This window comes from Adelges cooleyi, unplaced genomic scaffold (genome assembly GCF_023614345.1).
Source record: "Adelges cooleyi isolate 19-005CV unplaced genomic scaffold, UGA_ACOO_1.1 ACOO_flye_CR_arks_rails_tigmint_CR_PRNA_23, whole genome shotgun sequence".
In the NCBI taxonomy this organism is placed as follows: domain Eukaryota; kingdom Metazoa; phylum Arthropoda; class Insecta; order Hemiptera; family Adelgidae; genus Adelges; species Adelges cooleyi.
Genome location: NW_026095893.1, coordinates 5,598,285 through 5,625,957, shown reverse-complemented (window position 1 = coordinate 5,625,957; position 27,673 = coordinate 5,598,285). Strand labels below are relative to the sequence as shown.

At 28.3% G+C, this 27,673-nt stretch overlaps 1 protein-coding gene across 1 annotated transcript in view; it reads right to left on the bottom strand.

The window, feature by feature from the left end:
- LOC126835398 (collagen alpha-1(V) chain-like) overlaps window positions 1–27,673 on the bottom strand; it is a 53,144-nt gene that overhangs the window by 11,623 nt on the left and 13,848 nt on the right. Inside the window, exons 5-47 of the mRNA XM_050567967.1 lie at window positions 25,960–26,142; window positions 25,765–25,893; window positions 25,497–25,586; window positions 25,345–25,419; window positions 25,203–25,260; window positions 25,080–25,132; window positions 24,976–25,012; window positions 24,186–24,284; window positions 23,663–23,698; window positions 23,283–23,371; window positions 21,533–21,614; window positions 21,262–21,288; window positions 20,031–20,120; window positions 19,916–19,934; window positions 19,212–19,264; window positions 19,017–19,133; window positions 18,881–18,934; window positions 17,630–17,691; window positions 17,422–17,467; window positions 17,009–17,124; window positions 14,625–14,669; window positions 14,127–14,180; window positions 13,646–13,700; window positions 13,332–13,429; window positions 13,168–13,236; window positions 13,020–13,095; window positions 12,569–12,658; window positions 12,435–12,470; window positions 10,221–10,300; window positions 8,955–9,017; window positions 8,549–8,612; window positions 6,450–6,494; window positions 6,322–6,374; window positions 6,087–6,143; window positions 5,937–6,015; window positions 5,763–5,843; window positions 5,365–5,436; window positions 5,013–5,101; window positions 4,844–4,916; window positions 4,276–4,372; window positions 3,712–3,811; window positions 3,491–3,563; window positions 1,341–1,429 (exon numbers count right to left, since the gene is read on the bottom strand). Of these exons, the coding sequence (XP_050423924.1) occupies window positions 1,341–1,429; window positions 3,491–3,563; window positions 3,712–3,811; window positions 4,276–4,372; window positions 4,844–4,916; window positions 5,013–5,101; window positions 5,365–5,436; window positions 5,763–5,843; window positions 5,937–6,015; window positions 6,087–6,143; window positions 6,322–6,374; window positions 6,450–6,494; window positions 8,549–8,612; window positions 8,955–9,017; window positions 10,221–10,300; window positions 12,435–12,470; window positions 12,569–12,658; window positions 13,020–13,095; window positions 13,168–13,236; window positions 13,332–13,429; window positions 13,646–13,700; window positions 14,127–14,180; window positions 14,625–14,669; window positions 17,009–17,124; window positions 17,422–17,467; window positions 17,630–17,691; window positions 18,881–18,934; window positions 19,017–19,133; window positions 19,212–19,264; window positions 19,916–19,934; window positions 20,031–20,120; window positions 21,262–21,288; window positions 21,533–21,614; window positions 23,283–23,371; window positions 23,663–23,698; window positions 24,186–24,284; window positions 24,976–25,012; window positions 25,080–25,132; window positions 25,203–25,260; window positions 25,345–25,419; window positions 25,497–25,586; window positions 25,765–25,893; window positions 25,960–26,142 (3,153 nt within the window). The remainder of the gene's footprint in view (window positions 1–1,340; window positions 1,430–3,490; window positions 3,564–3,711; window positions 3,812–4,275; window positions 4,373–4,843; window positions 4,917–5,012; window positions 5,102–5,364; window positions 5,437–5,762; window positions 5,844–5,936; window positions 6,016–6,086; window positions 6,144–6,321; window positions 6,375–6,449; window positions 6,495–8,548; window positions 8,613–8,954; window positions 9,018–10,220; window positions 10,301–12,434; window positions 12,471–12,568; window positions 12,659–13,019; window positions 13,096–13,167; window positions 13,237–13,331; window positions 13,430–13,645; window positions 13,701–14,126; window positions 14,181–14,624; window positions 14,670–17,008; window positions 17,125–17,421; window positions 17,468–17,629; window positions 17,692–18,880; window positions 18,935–19,016; window positions 19,134–19,211; window positions 19,265–19,915; window positions 19,935–20,030; window positions 20,121–21,261; window positions 21,289–21,532; window positions 21,615–23,282; window positions 23,372–23,662; window positions 23,699–24,185; window positions 24,285–24,975; window positions 25,013–25,079; window positions 25,133–25,202; window positions 25,261–25,344; window positions 25,420–25,496; window positions 25,587–25,764; window positions 25,894–25,959; window positions 26,143–27,673) is intronic.

The window sequence follows — 27,673 nt, the reverse complement described above, 5'->3', positions numbered from 1 at the left end:
ATGCAAAAAGTCAAGTACCTGAAACGGTTTCGCCAATTAAACGTACGGCAAATGTAATAGAGTAGGCAAAAAAAGTTTAATAAAGAGCAAAATGTAAAAGCTAGAAAATAAACTATTTGGAAACATTTCATGAGTTATAGGTATATTAAATTTAGTATGTAAATGAACAGTATAAAAAATAGCCAGCAATGTGGTATCGAAACATAGTGGGGACGGGACATACGGAGGGGGGTGGCATTACAGGTATTTAGGAATTATTATAAACGAATATGATAAAATCACTTTGAAACTAATGCTTCAACGCAAAAATATAGACTTCCTAATTCTAATAATTATTTGTTTTTTTGATTATGTTTTTTTCTCTTTGTTTGTGTAGTCTTAAGACAAAATTCGTTACGTTAACATCGTTAATAAATAAACTTTAAGAAGATTAAAGGTTTATAGGAAAAGTTCAACTAAGTAACAATTACACGTACCTTTTAATAGACTTAAGTTAAAAAAAAAATTTTTTTTGGGTTTACAACAGTTGGTCTATGTACTATTCTACGTTTCGTAGTATTCAATCAATGTTTCGTCTATCGTCTTATACAACATTTAGTTGGTTTTGTTTTTTTTATATTTTAAGAAAGCTTTATCGAAAAGGTTCGATGAGCTTTTAAAAAAATGTGTAGGCAGTAAAAAAAAATAGAGCTATCAAACGAGAAACATTATTGCAATGAGTAATTTATCAAACAGAAGGTGCTTAACGTTTGCTTTAAAATAACCACGAGGACGACCGCAGATGCGGATTACGTTTTAAAAATACCATTTCTCCAAAACATACGATAAACCACCATAAACTGTACGATAAATAATCTTTTATTGTTGTAAGGAAGAGAAGTGGACGACACAATAACGCTGTGGAAAAGATCAATTACTAATATATTATAGTTCAATAAATTTGCACAGAATAATCGAAATGAGTTTTGAAATTGTCGTCATAATACTTATTTGAAAAAGATAGAACATAAATTTGAGTTATGGTTATCTCTTTTAGTGTCAATCACTTTAACTTAACGAACTGGATTTAATGTAACCCTAAAGTTTACAAAATTACATATATTAAATGACGTATATTTTTAGAAATTCCAATGTACATTGTAATGATTTAATGAATTATCTATTATAAACTATTAGATTTTCGATTTAGTAAAGATGTTGAAACAATGTATTAATCATTAAATAATAAGACAGTATAAATGTTTATCCTTTTTTGGAAAAATTACAAAAACTTATTATTAAATTTAACCCTAAGCTCGCAATCGCAATAAAGAAACTGTATTTTTTAAGTCATAACTTACTGCTTGGCCGGGAGATCCCATTGGTCCTTGAGGACCTAGTGACCCCGGAGGGCCTGGTAATCCGACTGGGCCGGGTAATCCAGCTCCTCCTGTAACATAATGAAATTTAATATTTACATTTACATAAGATAGATTGATTAGAATTTATGTGATAGTTACATTCGGTTATAAATAAATAAAATTAAAGCAGAAACAGGTACTGCGACATTCACAAAAAAGAACGACAAAGGGTGTTGTTTTAAGAGGAATTCATAAGTCAATTTTCCAACGTTAAAACATACCTACGCAGAATGCGTTTTACTCGCTTCATGGTGATTTTAGAGCAAAACAACTAGCAACAAAAACAAAAGATGACAATATTTTGGAGACATGTAATATTCTATTTTTGATAAACCTATTATTTAGCTTAATATTTAACATTTAAAATCGCATTTTTTTACTTTTTAAAATAGCTATAACTTTTTTCACGATGTTATCTTTCGATTTAATATTTGGCGTTTTTGCTCTAAAAAAACATTGACTAAGTAAGACGCATTGTGCGTAACTATGTTTTGATGAATAACATATTTACAATCGTCGACAAAGATGCTGTGGTTGCCCTAAAATAGTCCTCACAAAATAAGAATTGAACAAAGATACTAACCCTCATGTACAGATATAAATCGTTTTATCTAAAGTGTAGTATGTGATACATGTGTGTGATATGACGCTCAATGAATATGTATATACACTATGCTGGGTATTCCACGAGATTTACTCATTTCCAGCTGTCTTAAGTAAGTGAGGTATACAAACAATTGTTTTTGAAATATCATAATTTTAAATTGTCCATATGGTTAAACAACAAAAATAATAAATAATGTATGTAATTTATTTGCATAATTCATAATGGTATTATAATATGCGATATTTCGTGATCTACTCAAACTAATGGTGAACAAGTGGTCGATAATAGGTGGCCGACAATAGAAATCCTTCTAAACAGTTTATCGGCCATCCCTTATCGCCAAAAAAGTACAATTAAACAAATTGTATATTTCAACACTTGCAAAAATAATGATTTAAAGTTTATATATTGTGTTTTTACTGAATTTGTAGACCATTTAAATTTGTACTGTAAACCTGTAATCTGTATATTGTATACATAAAATTGTCAATTTGTGTCAAACAAATATTCTGCTGTTTTTTTCTTTTTATTCTCCGTAAGGTTATATTTCGGTTGGTTATCCACGCGGATCGAAAATCTTTCGTTTATTTCTAAATTCGGTTACTTCTCCAAACAAATATTATTCTTTAGCCCTTATATCAAATTGATTATTTTCAACTAATTTCCGATCGTTCGTTTATTTTTGCAATTATCATTTTAAGAAAAAGAGAAGGATATCTTTGAATGTCTGTTTTGTAGAAGTCACGTAATGGGATACAATAAACACAATATCGTCCTTTTACTACCATATTTTTTTTCAATATTATTTTGTTCCATTCGGTAATTTTTTGTATCTACTCGTCATACTATATTTGATTTTAACTAAGTGCCTCAAAAATAAAAAATAACATATATTTGATATCATGCTCATTTGGAAGTAAATTAAAAGAGAAGCAATATAGATAAATCGTGGTCATTTTTTAACAAATATTTTAAGATTAGGTGAGGATTGACGCGTTCGGATATTCGTAGTTATGAGAAAAATAAGCCAATTATACTTTTAAATAAATCTATATTTATATATTTTTCATTTAAAGTAGAGATCAAGTGTTAGTACTTGGTGAATTATATAATTTTTTACTGATGAAGGATGCCATATTTGTTCGAGAGTGATTTTTTTTGTACCATCGGCCATCAAGGAGTAGATTGTAAAAAGTTAGTTATGATAGCGTAGTTGTCTGAATAATCATAACAATAGTCGTGCAAACTATTTGTGAGATAGTATGAAAAAGTTTTATAAGTCTCTTTTCTGTTGGCAATTTAAAGTTTTGAATAAAGCAGAAACGCTTTCTTACTTGGCATGCTGTATATATTTCGGATCGAATTTTCCATAAATCTTAAATATGAGTAAGAAAATGCAAAAAAAAACCAAATTGAACTTTTCACCGTTAGAAATAGATATTACACATCGTGAGCGTATGTTAAACAATTTAAATTTACTAACCTGGTAATCCTAGGTCTCCTTTTTCACCAGGTGATCCCGAACTTCCTTGAGGTCCTGGTGGCCCTTCACTTCCCTGTAATTAACACAAAATAAAATACTTAAATAGTAAAATTAAGCAACATTTTTCTTCTACATATTATATTTATGGAGAATTCGTTTTATAGCTTACATAAATAAGGTTATTGAATTACAAAAATAGGCAAATTTAAAATTAAACTTACTGTCCGTCCTGGCGGACCAGTAATTCCTGGTTTTCCCGTTGGACCTATATCACCTGGAGATCCTGGAGCACCTTGTTTTCCGTCATCTCCGTCTCTGCCTCTGAATTAATAAATCGATTAAAATAATCCAATAAGGTTGTTTTAAAAGCAGTTAGTTGGGTACTTTCGTTTTAGAAAATATTTTGTTTGTAACACGTTGTTAAACATTTTAAAGTAATTCAACATAAAGCGTACTAAATAATATTGAATACTTTATACTTATTCTACTAGTCAAATAAATTTATATAGTTCTTAATTATTTTTTAAATTGTTTTATATGATCAACATGTGTGTCATTTTTAAAAAATTCATTAACTTAACTAAACTGAAAAAGGATTTATTATTTTTTAAGCTTTAGTTAATATTTTTCGAAGATTCATTTACTTTGCATTGTTATTACAAATTATTCGAGTGAATATGATATAAATGGTTTGCGTGTTTAGACATCTATTAATTGTTACCGTTAAATTTGTATATGAAATCTGTTTGGTTTTTGGTCTAGTGTGAAATAAAGCTATGGTATACCTGTCTCCTTTTGGTCCTTGTGTACCAGGTTCTCCTTGTATTCCTGGAAATCCAGGTACTCCCGCATTGCCTTTAGGTCCGTCTGGTCCAATATTTCCTATCAAACAAAAGTAAAAAAATTACCATTATAATGTTAAAGTACAAACAATTTGTATACTCTATCAATTTCTAATATTACAAATGTATTATACATTGGCTGTTTTTTACTAAAAATGTATCTACATAAAGGTACATTTAATATTTATTTTATCTCCAATCCACTAACTACAACGTTTTCAATGTTCAATTTACTGCATAGGCCGTTACACTGAGTTGTATGCTGTTTTATGACTTTACGACAGTCTAGAATCCCATAGTAAAATACTTAATTAAAGCCCTAATCTTATATAGAATATATTTTATACTTAAAAACATGTAGTTCAAGTTTTATTAGGATGATTTTGTTCGATATTAAAGACGTGACCTATACATTAAATGTTTGTTTAATGATTTTTTCTTTGTTCGAATTGTATACAAAGATAGTAACTATTAATGATTGTATAGAAGATATGTTTATGATAGTATTTACCTCTAGGTCCAATCGAACCTTGAGGACCGACTTTTCCTTCGTCACCTTTTGCACCCATCGGACCGCGTTCACCCTGTTATTTTGTTTGGTAATTTTATAAAGAAATGCGAAAATAGTATTAGCTGATCAGTCTAAGGTCGTCTGTAAGGAATAAATAAATTAAACTTACATGCTTGCCATCGAGACCCTGGGGGCCCGGAGGACCTGTTATACCTGGTTCGCCTTTAGGACCGGGTAAGCCTTCTGCTCCCGCTGGACCTAGAATATCGATTTCATATTAGAATTTGTAAGTGATAAATATTATAAACAAATGAGTGCGTTATACCGAAAAGATTATAATATTGCTATCGTAAAATATATGATTACAAAGAAATAACAAAGAAGGTAATAAAATATTAGAATATCTATTCATATGTATTTTAAAATATTCAAGTCAATTCATAATCATAAATCATGGTCCATAGTTTTCAATCTAAAAGCTTCAAGTTTGTTTTTGAAATTAATAAAGTAAATCCTTTTACCTAACAGTCCTTCCACGCCTTTAAATCCTCTGGGCCCAATTTCGCCTGGAGCTCCTGGTGGCCCGACCGGACCTAAATTAAACAACATTTTATATTAACGAACACCACGAGCAGTAATAAAGTTAAATAGTGTTATAAGGTTTGTACACACGCAGTAAATCTACTAAATGCCTCTTTCCAACTACATTAAATTAATTCGTTGAACGTATGTACAATGTATATAAGTTTACATCAAAGTGGCTGTGATGGCGTACCGCCTTTTCAAATCGACCCGCTCACAAGCCGTAAAACTCGGTATTTAGACTGATTACACGCATTAAAAGTATACTTTGTTGATTTAAAAATTACTGCTGTCCCTTTTTCGAAAATTGCATTACTTTTTGAAAGAGTAAGCTTACCTTTAGCGCCGACATCACCGACTTCACCTTTTGGTCCTATAGGGCCTGGCATACCTTGAGTTCCCGGTGGTCCCGGCGGTCCTGTGTATTTAGTAAAAAACAATAAGAACAGTTCACGCTTTTATAGTTTTACACGAATTAAAGGGCATTCAATAAATGAATTGTTTTTTTAACCTGTTATTCCTATGGGCCCTTCTTCCCCTTTGGAACCCTGCTTTCCAATTTCACCCGGCGGTCCTTTTTCTCCTTGAGCCTAATCGACGCAAAAATAAAAATAACTAGATCGTGACTACACTAATTGGCATTATATCATTATATACATACTCCAACTGGTCCTGGTTCTCCTCTGAGCCCCGGGTTTCCTAATGCTCCTATGGGACCCTGAAATTGAGATTGATAACCTTATGAGTTCGCTAAAATTCTCTTAAATTCAAGACAAACCTTAATAGTGCTTAAATGTTACAGATAAATGTTTTTAGTCTATTTTAAAAGTGTGTTTTAATTTTTTATAAGATAATAAAATATGTTTTATTTAAGAACAATATGTATTAAAATTTACCATTTCTCCTTTTGATCCTTTAAATCCTTTTTCTCCCGGTACACCAATTTCACCTGTTATGGAATAATGCATAACCCCGATGTTAGGCTAACATGATAATATTAAAACTACATTATACGAAATATCACCTTTATCTCCATCTTCTCCCGGTGGTCCGACGGGACCCGGTGGACCTATAAATGCAATACATATTAGGATAAACACTTGGTTGATTTTTTGTAGAATAAATTTGATTTTTCAAATTAAATGCAATATAGTTTCGACAAAACTGAAAATCATGAAACATGTTAATTTTGTTGTTATTGTAATTTTAAAAATCTAACTATTGTATCTAATTTAAGGGAAAAAATAATTTAAACATATAACAAAACTTTATACTTCTTAAATAATTAAATTGATTTTAGCTTTTATTAAAACATGACAAATTTGTATAATAATTGATTAAACATCATATAAAATATAGGTTATTTTTGTCGCAATTGAAAACAATAAATAATCATTTATTTCGTATTTTATTTTTAATTAATTGAATTATCTTTAAAGTTGTTATCTAATAAAATATTTTCTTTTAAAAACAATATTATTTCCTGCAAACACATCAGCGATCAAGTTGATACAGCACATCTCGAATAAGAGGCTTGGTAAATTTCATCAATAAACGATACGTTTAAAAAAATATATTGCTCCTTTTATTTTCTATAATTCTCTTAACATTGATGTCTTAATTATCCAAGTGTAAATGATATCGTGTTACTAGACTCGTCCCGTTCTTATCTTAAATAAGTAATTAATAATAGCTCATTGTTAGTATAAGATAACGATGGCAATAACACGACATACTTGGTTAAGGATCGGACACAGCTTGATTTTTGGACTAAAAAGATTTGTTCAGTTTCAACTTTCAATAAATAAATTAATCCAAAAATTCGATAAAGCATCTAAAACAATGAATATAGATTTTTCAGCAACTTTTTTGGGAGAAATTGGAGGGAAGACGCTTCCACTTTTTTTTATTGTGAACTTAAAACTTTCATATAATCAATTAAAGATTTGCATGGTGACATGGGAATTTGTGATTTCAAAACAGATACGACTGAAATATATTATTTTAACGTATATTAAATTACGAAAATGTCCGAAAAAATGGGATTTGACCCAAATGACAAGGTGAGTGGGCGGACATGAATTAGGCTGTCATTATTTTATGTGGGTCTTTAATCATAAAATATATTTTATGACCATGTTTGGGCAACATGATAACCGTTACATAAAAAATAATCGAGAATTTAGAAAGAAACTCCATAATGCAATATTAATAGTTTATGCTTTCCTAAAGTGCGTAACATACAGTTCCAAAGTGTGTTAAGCATATAGAAATTCAAAAGTTAGAAAATAATTATCACACAGCTAACTGGAAATAGTGATAGAAATTATTCGACTATTTGAAAAATAATTTGAATCAGAATATTTGAGATTCGATTATGGAAAAAATACATATAATATTTGTTAGGTTTTTGAGGTGGAGAACTTGTAATCAAGTCCATTTATAATCATATTTATTTTTCCAACGTTTAAATAACTATCCACTTTTCAAAATTATTTTATTATTATTTTAATATTGAAGCTAAATTAAACATTAAAAAATAGAAAGTATCATAATCTAAATACGAGTATAATATATCAGTTTAAAAATATATTTTTATTAATATTTAATTTAAAAAATAAAATTATTATATAAAATCAATTTTGTTTTTCACTTTATGAAGATATGCATACCATGTGCATTTTTACTATTGAATTTCGTAGTGATGGGAATCCGAAAATCCGGATTTAAAAAAAAAAACGCTATTTAAGCTACTTGTAAATCTTATAAAAAATATTAAATACTATTACAATATAAAAATGTGCACCTAAGTAAAATTTGTTGATAAAAATTTTAAAAAAAATTCTTAAGTTTGTCTATAAAATGCTTTCGAATTTCGGATTGTCGCATTTCGACAAATCCGAAATCCAAAAGCAGTTTATCTTTTTGGTGTTTTATTTTATTTTTACATATTTATTAAAAAAATTTTACTTAGGTGCGCAGCTTTATATTGTAAAATAATTTAACACTTATATGATTTTCAAGTAGCTTAAGTAGCGTTTTTTTTTGTGAAAATCTGGATTTTCGGATCCCCACCAATAATTGAAATGTCTTAAGTGTTAAATATTATTTAATATACATTACCTGGAACGCCTCGAGTTCCGACTATTCCATCATTTCCCATAGGGCCAGCAGGTCCTACTTCACCCTATAAAAAAACAATGTAAGCAGTAAATAAATATATATTATACGGTATGAGTTGGCTAACCCCATTTGTTTTTATGGTATGATTAATTTATGCTTTAAATTTTCACTCATAATATCACATTGTAATTTTTTTTTTACATAAAAATCGTCAATTTAAATTTCGTGTTGAGATTTCTATATCGTTTTTTTAATAAATTACTTTTTCAAATATGAATGGATAAATATTTACTATATTAAACAAAAACTTTATATTAATTCATGCTTGAAAAATTCATTATTCATATAATTAGACAGAAGCTATAATTTTGATGGTGTATAGAATACAATATTTAACAGTATATACCTTATCTCCTTTTGAGCCGACTAAACCTGGAGTACCCGGAGGTCCTTTACGTCCTTCAGCGCCCTAAAGTTTTTATTTGCAAATTATTGAATATTGTTAATAATAATGTTAATAGTTGGATTGATAAAAATCACTCTAAAAGTCTTTGTATTTAAATCATTAAGGTATTACATATTTTGTATTATAAAAATAGTGTTTCTCACGTTCACTATTCTAATGTTAAATTAAACCAAAAGTAATCAGTCCTATAATCCATATATGGGTCACGTTAAACCTATTTTAGTAGTTCATGATCCACATGTAGTTTATTTCAAACATTTATTTCTCTGGAGATTTATTTGTATGGACTATATTCTATAAAATTCATAATAACACAATTGGACAGGTGATATGATAGGGACTTAATTAATTAATTAATTAATAAATTAGGGACTTATCTAAAAATAAATAGGGGTCATTGGACAGTGAACGTGTTAAGCAAGATTGTGCCTACAATGGGTTAAACAAATTGGAGAATTGTTCTTAGATTACGTACATTGTTTTGAATACATTTTGTTTTAATTTAAATAGGTTATTCATAACTTAATAACGTTGTGCTGCCTGATTTTACCAAATAATAGTCAAACTTAAATTTGTTGCTTTAAAATTTATAGTAGAAGAATAAATTAAGTATAACTCTACATTGACGTATTCATAAAATATTTTATAAAATGCAGACCGTTAGGTTAGAAACTAGAACCATTGTGGGATTGGAGCAACCCTTGGTTTAAAAGGTAGTAATAAACGAATACTAAAGCCGTACTTAAGAAAAACGTTTTAATGAAAAACTGTGGGTTGCGCTGAACAACATTTACTTTTATTATAAAGTTCTATAAGCAAAAAATAAATATCAAAATTTTCCCTTTGAACATTTCTTAGTTAATTTAATTCATATTAGTTATTACACTTAACTATTTTCAGACTAATAACATTTTTAAGCAAATTTACCATCCATACAAGTAAAAAATAGATAAAATCATCCCTTCTATAAAAAAAAAAATAAAAAAAGGTTATTGGGAACGGATTATTGTGTAAGTATAGCTGTTATTAAGTTATCGCTATTAATTTTAGTATCTATTGATTGACTAAAAATAATTATTTTTAATTTTATCGTACTTATATACCGGAGTAGGAACTTTGTAACGATACCTTTGATGATGTAATAAAGTAATTTAGAAACAAACACGTAGTCCTACGACAATAATTTAATACTAAATACAGCATTACCTGAGGTCCTTCTTTTCCAGATTCACCTGGTTGGCCTTTGTCTCCTGTAGATCCAGGAGGGCCTATTGGTCCCACATCGCCTTAAGAAGCAAAGAACACATTTTTTTATAATTAAATGTAACACAGTATTTTTATTGTTACTCCTTATCTTATGAATTATTATACGGACATATTTGCTTAAAATAAATGATTGAATTGTACATTTACTTTTTAATTAGTTTTCTAAAATAACATGCATTTTCAACGAAAAATGATATCCTATACCTACAGTGATAAACTCTTCAAAAACGGAGTGAAATATAAACTACAAATAAACCATATGTAATACAATACATTTAAAATGTATGCATCAATATTTTAGTATAACATATGTATATAAAAAATATTACTCATACACAAGAAAACCCTTTATTTAAAATATTTTATTATGATTGTAATTTTTTTTTGGTTATTAAAAGAACCTATGTACATATTTATCTTATTATATTAAAGTTGTAATTTTCCATTTATTTTAGGTAAGTGAGTACTATTAAAAAATTTAATTATTTGAAAAATAATAACATGTATATTATGTTATATGGTCACGAAAATAAATTGTAGAATAATACTGAAAATGATTGTTATTTCTCATTTCTTGGTTTATTTTTATAGCTTATTATAAGGGTTTAGCTTAAAACCCTATAACATATATAGCGTAGTATGATTTTTATATAATGCAGAGTTTTCTTTAAAGAAGTGGTTATGCATAAAAATAATGTTTATGAATGTTTTACTTTTTTATTTAATAACTAGTGTAGGTAATATAAAGTCGGACCTTATAAATACTGATGGTAATAAATAATAAAATAATAATTTTGATTAAAAGCAATTCAATGAAACAAAAACACGAAAAAAATAAAATTCAGGAATAGTGTGTTATATACCTATCACTTAGATAAATTAATGCTACTGACATTTAAAGATATAAAAACTAAATAAACTGCTGTTTTATTTCACTTTCTCGAAATAGATAGAATTATGCCCCTTACTGTATAAGACGTTTTATTTGTAGAATTATGAATGAATAGGGGTTTTTAATGAATAATAATAAATTTGAGTTTATTTAGTTACGAAAAGATATTTAAAGGTATTTAACGCTTATACAACTATTAGGCAAATATATTATTTTTTGATTTTAAGTTTAAAATTAAATTTATTTCTTAGTGTAGCTACTTCAGTAAATGACTATTTTGTTAATAAAATAAATTTGTATGGTTCAATAGATATTTTTTGACACGTATAAATTATTGTTTTGAATTTCAATACTTAGAACTGTCAGCTTCAGATTAGAGACAGACAAAGTTGTACCATCTATAAATCAGACTCCACAAGTTTCTTTTTTGTATTATATATGGATAGTATAGGGTTTATTTGCCACAATATTCCTGCGGACCATTGATTAGTGGACAGTGGGCACGACCAACTACCCGTTTAATCTCGGGATTGAACCCTTCTCGGGTTGACAGCTCTTTTTTTAATTTATTAGTGCCTTTTTTTACAATTCTATTTGTCCCACAACAGTACACATCATAGTTTTGTAGTATTGTTTTCAAAATGAATGTGCTTTAACAATTTTAGTTATTTACGAATAAATTTAAATAGTTTAAGAAACACTGAAACTTTCACGTTTTTTTGCCTTTTTAAAGATCAAAATTGTAAAAAAGTAATATTCGGTGGGTTTTAATAATTAATATTCAATAGATAGGTACATAAATATAAATAGGCGAGGCTTGGCAGGATACTTTAAAAAGAGATTAATGTAAATTTGAATTGAGAAATTTCTGGACAGTTGCAAATAAATAGATACGATATTAAGATCTATCCAAACAGTCGTGTTTTGAATATTATAAGATAACCCCATACTTAAATGAGAACATTATCTAGGGAATATTAAATATTAAATATTTACTACTTAATTCCCAAGCGTTTTCCTAAACACGTTTACATATTACATCATAACCTTCAGATATGTTTAACATAGTATTTTTGAGATTAAACACAATGATATTAGAGCTCTCTGCAGTTTTGTTATAAAAATAGTCACGTTCTCGAATTAGCTTGGTGAACATGTGTATGTATTGCACTACTTTATAATGCTTTATACCAATTAAAAACGGTTTAAAATATTTTTCCGAACACAAAACAGTTAAAATAACTAGTCTAAAGTAATCAAACCTTTCAATCCAGTTGCTCCAGGTGTTCCCGGCAGCCCTAAAAATGTAACAAATGGCCAGTTTTTCAATTATGTTGTATTATTGTAATGTTGCTAAATTTATATGCACTATAACAAATATTTGAATGGTAATTACCTCTATCTCCTGGAAATCCTGGTAAACCCGGAGAACCAGGTTCTCCCGATTTACCAGGTAATCCGACTGGCCCTGGTAGTCCTTCTTTTCCTGTAACAAAAATATTTATTCTTCTGACTGTGTTTGCTAAGATTAAGATATGCGTATTGTCAAGTACCAATCTTAAAATAAAACTGCGAATACTCATTTAAAGGAAGAAATTAGGCATACGACTAAAATCCAGGTATTTAAATCTGGGTTTTCTGGATTTTTCGCTTTTATTATTGTTTACATTTTTTCATAACATTTTGGAACCCTCCCCTCAAACAAATTTTGAAAACATGACATTGATATATATATATATTATATATTATATTGTCATTCAATAATAATTAACATATTATTTATAAGACTTAAAGCGTATGCAAATATTTTATAGTACCTTATGTTGAATTACATATTAAAGTCTTACCAGCATCGCCGGGTCTTCCTGCTTCTCCTGGCAATCCAGGTTGTCCAGAAGGACCTGATTCGCCTATAGACCCTACCTAGAGATTTAATTTTAATTTTATGATAAACATTCAATCACCAAATCGTTTGCACATGAGTAAAATACTAACTTCGCCTGTTGATCCTGGTGGTCCAACTACTCCAGGCACGCCAGTAACGCCCATCGGTCCCGTATCACCCTGCAATTAGTAGTCGAAAATATTATTCATAACAAAACCTTTTTTAATAATCGTTGCCCGTTGTAGTAATTTTTGTTGTTAAAAAATATACTCACTGGAGGACCTCTTTCTCCGGGAAATCCTGGAAGTCCATCTTTACCTGGAGAACCTGGAGCTCCGGATGGGCCGGTGAAACCTCTTAATCCGTCCGCGCCTGTCCTATGCAAACGAAGCTGTTAATAAACACTAGTCATAAACTCATTTGGTCTGTTTCATTTGTTCAATCAAGTCCAATCATAACACTTTTAAGGAATCCTTTTTTTTTTAGAGTTTTATAGATAATTTCTATTGAGTTATTTTTTTAGTAAAAATTATAAAAAAAGTATTATGAGTGATATACGAAATACAATAACGTTTATAAGGTACAAACCGGGTATTCCTCGTTCTCCTGGGGCGCCGGTAGTTCCAGGTTGCCCAGTATCACCCTGTCAAAAATAATTAACTGTTTACTGTTATATAGTAATGTCGGGTTAGGTACTATAATTCTAACAATAATAATAGAAGTTAACGTATTTATGATTTAACGGGTTTAATTTAAGTTCTTGGGATAAATGTTGTTTAGTTAAATTTAAAAACTTCAAAGTATACACGTATTTGTTGTTTTAGTCAATCGCACAAACATAGTTGTATTTTGACAGTTTTAATTTGTTTGGTTTTTTATTATTCTTAAAATATCAAAGATTTACACAATTGTTTTTACGGGTCCCAGTCGTGCTCCATTACTAGCTTTAGCCAAATTATTTATTAAGTTAACAATACATATGTTTTCAGATTGGTAAGTAATTAACTTTAAGCCAATAGAAATTTGTATAATTTCTATATAATACATAAAACAAATTTAATTAACATACCTTGGGTCCAGGAATTCCTTCAGCTCCTGCACGTCCTCTTGTCCCTCTAAATCCCTAAAGTCGTAAACGAGCATTATATTATACTAACATAAAACCTTCATTTTGTAAACACATATATAACCAAGATTATTATTAAAAGAGTTATGGTTTAAAATGTTGTATAATACAATAAATAAATGGCTGTACCTATGAAATTCAATGAAAATCATATGCGCTAAACAAAAAGAAGTATTTTAAGTATACGAGCTAAAATAATATAAAAGTCTTTCCATACCCTCCAATTTTGTTTGAGTAAAAAAAAAAATACACTGAATTTTTAACAAGAACAGCGTTAGAACTTAGAATATTATGGGTAAAGTTTACTACAAGTAATGCAAAGTTGCTCCAAATCATCCCAAATACTAATACATGAAAAGAAACAAATATAAATATATATATATATATAAATGCTACTTCCTATGTATTAACATAATAACATATTATATTATGCATACTTACACGGGGTCCTATTTCTCCTCGCTCTCCTGGCAATCCAGTGTTACCCTAAAAGTCATAAAATATTATTTATTCAGTATTAAATTCGTTGCTTACAACCCATCTTTCAGTAGTACTTAAGGTATTTTTTTTTTAAAAAATCATAATAATAAAATCATTAAAAAAATAAATAATTAGTAAAATGTCCATTAAAAAAAAGAGTACATCATTATAAGTATAAAGTATAATACATTTTGTTTTTGCTAAATAGTTAAGTTTGTTATAAGTTACTAGTGTAAGAACGATGTATTATGTATAGTAGGGTGGTCCAAAAGAAAAAAAACTTTTTTTTCAGCTTTCTTCCACCGAAAGTCAAGTTTCTCATGATGAAACAAAATTTTGTGAATTTTTTTAGATTTTTAAAATGACTTTTAGGTGTGCCGATCCCCTTTTTTGAAAAAAAAAATGTTTCTTTTTTCACATTTATTCGATTGTCAAATAAAAAAGTTCACCTTTACAGAAATACTTTGAATGATGTGTACAACCCGAGGTAATTTTTTGCACAAAGAAAAAAAACGAATTTTCGTATCAAAGAACCAAAAAAACGTAAAAAAAGTTGGATATCATGACGAATCATTGGTCTAAAGTACTCTAAAAAAAAATTTTTTTTGTAAAACAATATATTTTAATTTATCCTTCATATAATAAAAAAGGAAAAACATAATACAAACTTGATAATATCTTTTTTCAACATGTTTAAAAAAAATTCAAAAAGAAAATAAACAACAATTACTCATCTTTCAAACAAGTGATGATTATAGAGAAATGTGTTACAATTAGCTTTGTGTTTTCTGAGAGATGAGGAAAAAGGAAAAAAAAAAATTCTTGCACCTGGAGCTTATCATCGTGCGAGATGGATGGCTAAAATGGTTTATTTATTAATTTGTTTGAAATTATATTTTTTCCGAGGACAATTGAAACTGAAAAAAAGTGATTTAAACAACTTACGTCAGTTCAACGTCTTTATTATTCGGATTTATTTAAAAAATTGGTACACTTGTCAAAGCCCAATTCATGCACCAGTTAATGATCTTGAGTTGTTGAAGAACTTAGTCGAATATAAAGTGATAAATAGAAAAATTTCAGAGATTGCTTATCAAAAATGTTCAGGACACTTGTGGTACTTGACTGAGACGCTATCGGGATTAGCATTATTTGATCCTCGACTTTCAGAGAATGAAAAAAGAGAAATTGTTGTTGCAATGGAAAAAAAAGATTCTGATAACTCTCTGCAACGCATCACTGTGAACAAATGTAATATTAAATAGAAAAAAAATAACTGATTTATTACTAAAAACAGTAGAAATTTGTTTTCAATGAATGATATTTCTCTCAAATTTACTGAGATATACCCAGATTCCTGGCAGACTGACGCTGTGTTTCTTGACGGTCAAGAAAAAATAAAAACTTTGAAGGTCGTTAACGATTTGGCAAAGAGGGGTATTGCATAGATTTCTGATTTTAATTGTATCTTGACGAAACATAAAGACCAACAACAATATCTCATACAGATCATCGAAACACATCGAAAGAAATTCCCTCAGTCGACACGATCTTCCATACTTAAAGGAGAAGAATGATTTGTATTGCTTTTTGTTCATTTTATTTTTCATTCCGTATAAAATATTAAATTAATATATGAACAATGATATATATGTCGAGATATATTATATGCATAGATATATATTTGTCTTTCTCTTAGAACTGACTTTCTTGAAAAAATTATTGAATGAGTTTTTTTTTTGTTATTTTCTTTTTTAATTTTCTTTTGAATATGTTGAAAAAAGATATTATCAAATGTTTATTATGTTTTTCCTTTGTTATTATACAAAGAATAAATTACAATATATTGTTTTACAAAAATAATTTTTTTTAGAGTACTTTAGACCAATGATTCGTCATGATATCCAATTTTTTTTACGTTGTTTTGGTTCTTTGATACGAAAATTCGTTTTTTTTCTTTGTGCAAACAATTGCCTCGGGTTGTATACATCATTCAAAATATTTCTGTAAAGGTGAACTTTTTTATTTGACAATCGAATAAATGTGAAAAAAAAACCAAAAGAAAAATCAATTTTTCAAAAAAGGTGATCCGGCACCCCTAAAAGTCATTTTAAAAAACTAAAAAAATTCACAAAATTTTGTTTCATCATGAGAAATTTGAATATCGGTGAAAGAAAGCTAAAAAAAAAAGTTTGATTTTTTTGGACCACCCTAATGTACAGGAAATATCGTTTAAATCAAATAATTAATTATTGCGTCTAGCCACAGCCCAGTCATAGTTTTTTTTTTAGATTTTATTGAATTTAAGTAATATAATTAAATTATATTTAATAATGATATCTTACCCGCTCTCCTTTTTCCCCTGGCATACCGTCTTTCCCGTAATTACCTTTGTCGCCTTTTTCGCCTGGTGATCCTGGATATCCAGGTAAGCCATTTGGTCCTGGTTTACCTTTTTCTCCTGTACATTTTTATCTCGTTAATTATTTCGAAATACGAATAGCCAAAAAAACAAAAAATAGCTACAGTCAATAGCTATAGTCAATTAGTAAAGTTAAATAAATATAATTTACATTTTACTAAATTTTTTTCGTATTTAACTATTATAAACAATAAAGACAATTTGACTTGTAAATTAAAAGACTTTTGTTTGTTTTGAACATAAATATAAACCCTATTTACTTTAAAAGATGTAATATTTTTTATGCTAAACTGTTATTGTAAGAAAATAATATACCTATATGTAAAGAACAATTACCTGGTGATCCTATGGTACCACTTTCTCCATGTGGTCCTTCCGATCCCTAAAATAATTAGTAGTATAGAATTAATGTGTTTTAAACTCTATAAATGTTGAACATATCATCATGTTGAACCAATTGATATTATTGCCAAAAGGTTTTAGGGTTTTTTTTATTAATAATATATTACTTCTAATCGAAATTTATATTATGCTGCATATTTACTTTTGGTCCTTCAGGACCTTCAATGCCCACTAGACCGGGTGGACCGACCAATCCAGGCTCTCCTATAACAACATATAAAAACTTTATTTTCGCTGTTGGTCATAAACTTAAAGTTATATGAAAAAATGAAGATAAAAATGTCTAGGCGTTATTATTATTATTTTTGTGTTATTATAATGTTTCATATAGATTTAGAAACCTAATTTCTAATTTTTTTATAGATTGTAAGTTAACCAATCATTAGATTAAAAAAACTGACAAATACTTACCTTGTTGTTATATTTTTTATTACAAATTTTACTTATTTTAATTTATCAAAATAAATAGATTTGCTTCAAATATTAGAAAATAAGTGATTTAAGATTATATTATTGTTTATTTGTTATAGTTTATTACTCGTATAAAACGAGGAAGTCGAAAAAAAAAAGGTTCAACCACAATAATTGTATAATTTTTTATTAGATATATATTTTTTAAGTACTTATTTTTTTATGAGGATAAATCTCTTGGAATTTAGTCCCTTCATTACATATACACCTAGAAAATATATGCCTTTATTGAGGAAATGGAACTCCAATAGACGTCAAAGGTTGTTCAATTGTGATTCATGTAAAACGTGGGAGTATAATACAATTTAATATTGATTGAATATTATTTGGAATGCCATAATGATTTTCTATTCAAATTTGTAATTTTGCTATAGATAGTTGTCATTATATATGACTCTTGTTTAATATCAACATTCCATCATCATCTAAATAGATATTTAGGTCTCGATACTCAATTCCTCCTCGTCCGTGGAGGATTATCCGTTTTGTGTACAATTTATATGTGCGATACACACTAAAAGGTAATGAATTGTTTTGAATATTAATGAATTACATTCAACTTTCAAGTAACTGGCAAGTAGCAATAATTGCTGAGTAGTTAAGTGTTAAATCATTTAGTAACAACTTTAGTTGTTTGTTTTGATGGACAAAATTTCATTCGAAATAATTGTGTTTGACTCAATAGCTTCTATTATCAAATTTAATATTTTTTACTATCAATATAATATGTTTTGGCATCTATGCTGAACTGAAGAGGTATTTTAAAAATTATTTAAATTTTCATATTATAGTTTTGTCTAAATTTGTACTAACGATTTAATCTTGAAAAACATTTTAAATTATTATCATATAACTAATTATTTTAGTTTTTTATTATAACTGTTAAATAATTAAGTACAATTACCGTTTCAATGCTACAAACCTTTAATTCCTTGATCTCCTTTTTCGCCATCAGCTCCTCGTTCTCCTTTGTCTCCTGAATAATATTATATCAGATATTAGTTTAGATGAGTTCACTAATTTTAGTGTCAAATTTTATGTTTATTTATTTTGTATACCTTTATCCCCCGCAACTCCTCGAACACCAATATCCCCTTTTACTCCACGTGCTCCCGAAAAGCCAACTGGGCCTGCTACTCCTGGTAGACCATTGTCTCCTTTTGCCCCAACGGGCCCTGTTAATTAAATACTTATACGTGTATTGCACTATTTCTACAACTTCAAAATTTATCTTGTTAAGTATTAATGATTACCTGTATTTCCTGGATGGCCAGGTGCCCCGTCTGCTCCTGGTAAACCTGGTAACCTACCCGATATAATGCACTTTACAGTAAAATGTTTTATTTGTACAGTTAATCGGTTAATTAGAGTTAGGCAATAATAATGTGTTTTTTGTTCATTCTATTGGGTATTATTTGTATGTGTCCAAGCTCACCCTGGATGAATACGAATATTTTTATGAAACAAATCCTTATTCTTCAATCCAGTTAATAAGTATCGTTGTGAATACTCTCTACTGCTATTAATTTTCAATACAATTGTTATAACATCAAATGCATCTTCCCCGAAAAACAAATTAGAAATACGAAATCCCGCCCCAACTTTTCGCTCTTAATTAAAAAAATTATATCATTTCAGACAATAAATGTACCTTCTTCAAAATACTTTTTTTTCCAAAAATTTACAGTAAGAAAAAGGGGTGTTTTATTTTTAATTTAAAATGTTGTGAAATGACTTATAAACTTGTACATTGTTATTGAATTGTTAGAACAAAAATGAGGTAATTAAGTTTTGTAAATAAACAGATCAGGTGTCAATTTTCTCTTTTTTAGCATAATTAAAATGTTAAGCAATAAATTATGAAGTTAGATTACAAAAACAAGAAATAAAATAATTAAAACTTATTAAACTTGGTAATAAAAAATAGATTTTTCAAAAAAACGAATTCCTAACTTACCCTGGTTTTCCTGGAGGACCTGAAAGATAAATACTATTTTTGTAAATACGACCACAGTAATTTATTGTTGTTTTAACATTTCATAGTAAAATACATATTTAATTACATTACCTACCTATTATTCCTGGCGGCCCTAACACTCCAGGTGCTCCAATAGTGCCTGTAGGACCAGGCGGACCTACTTGTCCGGGAGGGCCCGGATTCCCTAAAAATACGAAAAGACTTAATTTTAATATGTTTATTTAATTATTTTGGTAAAAAAAAATATTATAGTGTATACAGTCAAATAACTTAAGCATAACACATCATTAGTTATTATTCTATACAAGATGGTAGTGTTTTTAATTTGTAATAACTATTGTATTTATTATAATGTCATCAGTGCAATAAACAATTTGTGAAGTAATATATAACTTTCGTATTTTAAAAAATATCAAGTCGATAGTAAACGCAGACATGAACAATATATTGCATTTAAAGCTTGATAATTGAAATATGTATTGTTAGAAATATAATTAAAAAAAGCGTTTTAAACAAAATAGTACATAAATTAATATTGGCGATTGGCGAATTAAGTTTATTTTTTTCTCCAAAATTGGTGTCAAAAAAAAAAACCATACAGATTATTATCGTATGTCTACTGAATAAACACATTGAAATATAACAATAGGTTTTTGGGGAAAAATTGGAATTAGTCTTATAGACGTAGATTTGATAGAATGTAAAAAAAATATTTACTAATACAATAAAAAGAATCTTCATCACTATTTGAATAAGTAAACACTATTTTTTAGCTTTATATTAAGATTTTATGAAGAATCGATTGTTATCAATACTTAATAAATTAGTGAGGCATCCTCTTAATAAACAAAATAATTCCCTACTAAATTGGTATGATTTTGAAAATTTTTTTGCTTTCATTATTTATTTATTTATCTACTTAACAGGCACAAGTGCCCAAAACAAAATTTACAGTAATATTTATATTTATTTACAAAAAGAAGTAATATTAAAATAAAGCTATACAATTTAAGACATTGAAAACGATGAGTCCTCGTTAGCAATACGCATGAGACGAGATATAGGGGAGTTAAAGGAATAATTAGTGGATGAAAAAGGGACAACAAAAGGGGCATGAAATCGAGTTGAACGAGACTGGACTCTAAAGTTGAGCAGCATTAACAAAGATGGGGAATCGATTGCACCAGATAGAAGTTTATGAACAAAATTACGGTTAATCTATGACGACGATCAGCAAGACATTATAAATTATACTTATTATTAGACTAATAGAAATTAGTATTTATTAATTAATATGCTCATATTAAATATAATATAACGTATACCTGTGTTTCCAGTATTTCCTTTTGGACCTAAAAATCAATAAAATAAATTTAGTATTGAGTTGTTTTAATTGTATATAGAACTCTCAATATTAATTTATTATTAAAATATTACTGAACTAAAATACTACAAAATTGTATTTTATAAAGTCAACGAAATATTTAATTATTAAACAGGTTACACCACACTAATGAAACATTTGATTTGAAAGAATGTCAACATAGAAAAGTTTTAAAAAGTCGTTAGATATTATTTAAATCTTAGTGTTGTTACCTGCTGGACCTTCAGCTCCAGCTATTCCTGGTGGGCCTGGTAAGCCAGGAAATCCCCGAGAGCCAGAAAAACCTCTGGGACCCTAAAATTATTGACAAATAATCGTTTATTGTGCTTAGATCTTAACTGATACTTAGTATTTATTTATTGATATGTTTTATATTAGCTGTATACCTACAAGTGATAATATGTGATTGAAATACGAGTAAACTTTGTCACCAAAAAAAGGCACAGATATTTATACATTTTCTTTTACCTACTAGATTAAAAAATAATTATTTTGTTTAATTACGCTTATTGATTGGAATGAGTAATATTGTCCTAATATCCTTTAAAATATACGCGAGGGTTGAATGGATGTAAGTTATAATGAAATATTTTGTAAGTAGTTTTATACTTGAGTCATTTATAACATCACGATTAAAATCAAAATTTAGAGTAATAACATGTATTTTGTACTTACTGTACAGAATTTACATAGATTAAATACGGGGTGATATTGTTTCTATACAACGTTCATAGTAATTATTTAATTACAAATAACATCTGTTTGAGCGTTCATGTAAACTTCTACGAATGAAACAGTTGTAATACTGTGATACATGTCTTGTGACTTAAATTATTCATCAAGAGTATGATAATATAATATGTGAGTATAGACAAAGTTTGTAATACAATTTAACATTACCGTTGACAGTGACGGTAGACTTTCAACGATGATTATCACTGAGAGTTAGGTACTCATTGAGTCAGAAAATGACTGTAATATTTTAATAAACACAAATGCAACACACACACACATATATATATATATATAATATATAATTTATTCTACAAATTGAAAGCGAACAACTTAAACAAATTGTATGTAACGCGACGAGTATACAACCATTGAATTGGATTACCTGTAAAACGAATGCCTATGTGCAACCCCTACATGAATGCTGATTAGTCTGCCAGTCGCTAAGTATAATACGTTGTTTCATCGAAAGCTTATTATCTCTGAACATTATTAACAATTTAACCGAAAATGTATGTGAGTTGCATCGTTAAACAACCACGTGAAAATGTTATCGACAATTCTACAGTTACCGTGTCATTACCGATTCGAAAATCCTAGGTATATTGTTCCTATATGTATGTGTGTTTAAAATCAATAGGAATCTCTTAATTATCAAATAATTAGCTCTATACGAACTACTTAGAGTTGTCCAAGAACAAATTACTTATTTTGACAAATAAAAACGATTTAGAGAGAAGCAAAATATTTTTTTGTTTGATTCAGCCCAATGTACCATTTATAAAATGTAATGCAAAAAAACACAATTATCGATTTTTTTTTTGTATGTCATCAAGTATCTCCTCTATTGGCATTTAGTACATAACCTGTGCTGTGTACAAATCTGAGGGTTTAGTTATAAAATAAAAATATTTGTATTTAGTTTCTCCATATGAATTTAATTAACCTACATGTTTTTTAATACTCACAAATTCTAGAAAATAAAATAAATTTAAAAATAATAGATATTCCTGAATCGAGTTAACTTTATCTAATAGAAGAACTTAATATATGTTGAAGTGGTTAGATAACAACAGGGTAGAAGTGACTTAAATAATACTTTAAGAGAGAGAAAATATATACTTTCAACGTTGTCTTATATACTGTGATGTTTTTTAATTTTAATTTGTTTTTATAACTATCGAATTTTTTCTACTTATATATTTTTAAAGGATAAAAGTAAGCCCTTACCATTTCTCCGGGTAAACCAGCTATGCCTTGAGGACCCTCATCCCCTCGAGGTCCATCATTGCCACGAGGACCAGTAGCACCAACTTGACCTTTACAATCATGAATTAAAAAATGTCCCGTTTTACAAAGTATTAGTATGTAAATCGTAAATTATAGAAAATACTACCATGATAAACAAAATTAAAATTGCTGATTAGTTGTAAAAATACAAATGATGACTTTTACAACAAAAAAACCTAACTTTGGAGATATTCAAAAGTTAGGTGTTTTTCTATATTAACTATTTGACTAGCGGCCTAATGTATTTTCTTGAAAATTTGGGGTAAAATATTAAAATAATAATACCAATTGTAAAATGTATTTTAATATAAAATGTTTACCCGGAAAACCACGATCTCCTTTTTCTCCGGTTAATCCTTAAAAAAACAAAAATACACATGAACAAATTTAATTACTATTTATAATTATAAATTATTGTTTACAGTTGTCATTTATTTTGCAAACATTTTTTGAATTAATATGTATGTGTATTGTGTACCATTTATGAAGACTACTAATAATGCATTAAGTTATATGTGTATTGTCAACCAAAAAAGAGTAAAGAAAAAATAAAATGTATACGAAAAAAAAATTATATTAGAAATGAATACATAGAAATATTTAAATAATTAGATATAGATCTTTATACTTTCTAAAGGTCTATTATTATAGTGTAGGGGAGAAATTTAAACATATTATATGGGTATGATGTTTTTGTAAAAAATGATAATTAAAAAGTAAAATCAAATATAAGAACTTAATAGGGAACCTTAGTCTACATCATTTCAGAGAAAAGTACGCAGCGGTTCGTACAATATAATACAATATAATTATACTTGTATTATTATAGTGTTTTAATTTTACCTATGGCTCCTTGGACACCAGGTTCTCCTTTTACGCCAGGTGGTCCAGTCACTCCTCGTTCTCCATCTCTACCCGATCTACCTCTGTGACCATCACGACCTGTGAAAGTCAGGTTAATAATAAAATAATAAGTTGTCAAATCACAAAATATATTTAAATTATAATAAGAGATTATTTTAAGTTTGTTTAGGGTATTGTTTTTTTAAACTAATGCAATAAGATGACCTATTCGTTAAAACCCTTGTAATAATATTAACTAAGAAAATGAACTAAATTTGTGTTTTCATGGACACTAAATAAAAATATACAATAATATAGTTTTTAATTTAAACATTGTGTCGACTGTCGGAATATGAAAATACGACGGTCGTAGAAATGATGTTGTCATAAAAACATTTTCCCAAGTAGTGAGGTTGAGATTCTAAAATGAAAAATTAAATAATCAAAGAAATGAAGCTATTATATTAACGTGTTTTAATTTTAAAATAAAAAGCAATCTCTTAGTATGTAAGTTCTTTCTAATTTCATATTGTTTAATTAAGGTGTATTCAACTCAATTAAGTAAAGCTGCAATAATACAATTATAAAAATAAATAATTTTAGTTTTGATGCGGATCTTAATAATAAAATACTAAGTAACATTCTTATTTCTTTAACGAAATTATTTGACAAACAATGTTTTAATAATGCGAGTTAAATTATACAAAATTTAAGCCTAATAAATAATAACTATCAAGTAAAAATTATTATAACAAAATTAAAATGTATCAATTCCTACAAAACTACTAACCTGGGGGTCCAGTCATTCCTCGAGCACCTCTTGGTCCCTAAACATTATACCGTTCATATATTTATACATAAGTGATGATTAAAAAAATCAATAAGTAATCGTACTTGTTCGCCCTGTTCTCCTGAATCGCCTTTCAACCCCTCGGGGCCAGGAGGTCCTTTGATAAGCTTTCGTTATTTATTGTTACAAAAATGTGAAAATTAGTAAAATTTTATTTAATAACTAACCTTCAGGTCCGACGACGCCTGTCATACCCATTGGTCCATCACTTCCTCGCATTGACATCTGAAAAAAAGCTATATTAGATTGCTGTGACGTGTATTGGAAAAGTAAGCGTGGCATTTTTTTAAAAACCCAACAGAGCCTCACCATGTGTTGTGAAAGCATTTGTTTAAACATTTCGACTTGGTTGTCGGGACCTTTTTCTCCTTGATTCTGATTCAACTAAAATGAAAAAGATATTTTTAAAACAGCTTCTTTTGGGAATAGTCAATTACTAGCTTTGACTATGTGGTACGTACTGGTATTAGAAACACATGCCCTGGAGGGCCTTGGACGCCAGTAAATCCGTCTATACCGTCACGACCGGGATCTCCTTTTGGGCCTTGTGGCTAGAGTACAAATATGTGGATAATGATAAAATACAATTTAGTTTGTCAACATTATCGAAAAGGCTTTTTATTTGTTTATTTACAAAACACGATTAAAAAAAACTGATAGACGTATACAAATTCAAAAATCGAATTTTGCAAAATATTAAATTTTTATTTATACATTGTATCGACTTACCCCTGATTCTCCAGGTGGACCCGGATATCCACGAACTGCTGGAATACAGACAGATTCAGATAGTATACGATTTTTGGAGGAAATTGAATAATTTTTGTTTGCATAATTTGGAATTATCGAGTTATTCATCTAAAATAAATTTTGGTCTTACGTTTTGTACATCCGAGTTCAAGTTAATTATCAAATAATACTCACAAGGGTATCTAAGTTAGACGAATAAGAAGTTGTAGGATATTTATCGATTTCATCGGTTATCTCGGAATTGTCTAAATTGTTATCAACGATGCTTGTTTTATTGCAACTATTGTTGGGAGGATTGGTACAAAAATCATAAGCAGCATCTGGTGTCGAATAAAACTTTAACTCTTGAATATCACCCTAAAACGTTTATGAATGCTCTAATTAGACAAAATCTCAATGACCACATAATAAGAGCAAAAAACATAGATAGTCTAAAATTAGTTTAATAACATTTTAGGTTTTATTTATTCGTTTTTTCACATCACGCTAGAAACGCGTATTCGTGTGTGTTTCTAAAGTAGTATGAAATTAAAAATATTCATACTAGTAAGGGGGCTCAATAATTATTTTAGAAAACAGTTTCAAAACCTTTAACATAATGTACGATGACATTATCTACCTTAAAAAGTAAAAAAATGGTAATAATAAACACCGTTTCTCTTTGTTCATTAGCCTGGGTATAAAAAACATTTTATAATTTCCAACTGTGAAATGTTCCATTTTTTCATATATAAGATTTTTAAAAATAAGCGCACCGAGTATTTTATAACTTTTAAATATTGAAGTGTAGTCACTTCTGAGCTAACCTGAAAAAATGCCTATTTGTGTTCTTTATGTTTTTTATTTCCGTTTTTATATTTAAACTAAAATTCACTATACGTGTATTAATGCTGCTAGGTGTTAGAATTGTTTGTGTACAGATTATTTTATGCCTGTCACCTGATGATTTTTTACGTCGTTATTTTAAAGTATGTTATTTAACAATATTATAAATGATGATTATAATTATTGTTACACTCATTTTATTTATATCTACAAAATAAAATGATTCAACAATCGGTCGGATAAATTACAAACGGTTTGAAAAAATTAGTAACTAAATCAAAGTTTTTAGATAAATTATTAAAATTGACTAATATATTTTCATCTCAGTCTGTAATTATGGGTTTTTACAAGACATTTAACACTTTGGAAAAACTCAAGCCAATGCTTGTAACGTTGTTTTTTAAGCAATTTTTATGATATACAGTTAAGTATAAATAAATCAATTTTCAGGGTAAATTTTATGTTTTTGAATAACGACTTGTTAAAGTTATAATGCATGAAAAATGAAAAAAATAACTCGTTAAACTGATAAGTTAGAACAGTTTCAAAGTGACTTATTAAGTTTGAAGTTATTATTATTAGTTAGTAAAAAGTAAATGTGAACTTTCCCAATTATTAATACCTAGCCTCGCAGAATTATGTTTTGTTTTAATAAATGGTTTTATTAAATTATTGACTTTATCATGTCACCTTAGTCTTTACAAATAAATCAATTATAAACAATATAAGCAATTACTGCTTGTTACCATCGCTCAAAACTACGCTATTCACGATGCTCATAGTCCATTTAGTAATAATAATTTTGGCTAACGGTTAGGCAACCCTAGCTGTAACAAGTTCTTCAAATCAATGTGTATTTTGTGGATCTAACTCGGTTCTGCCCAATTACGGTAGTATTTACCACAACAGCTAGCGTCAAAACGCTTTCATTAATTTGTCAGATTGGAAAATTAATAGGTAATTGAGGAAATAGCAAATATTATAATCTATAATCATTCGGGACTTTACGCGGCCTATACAATACATAGCTGCTATTCAAATGTTATTGTTTGAAATGCTCACT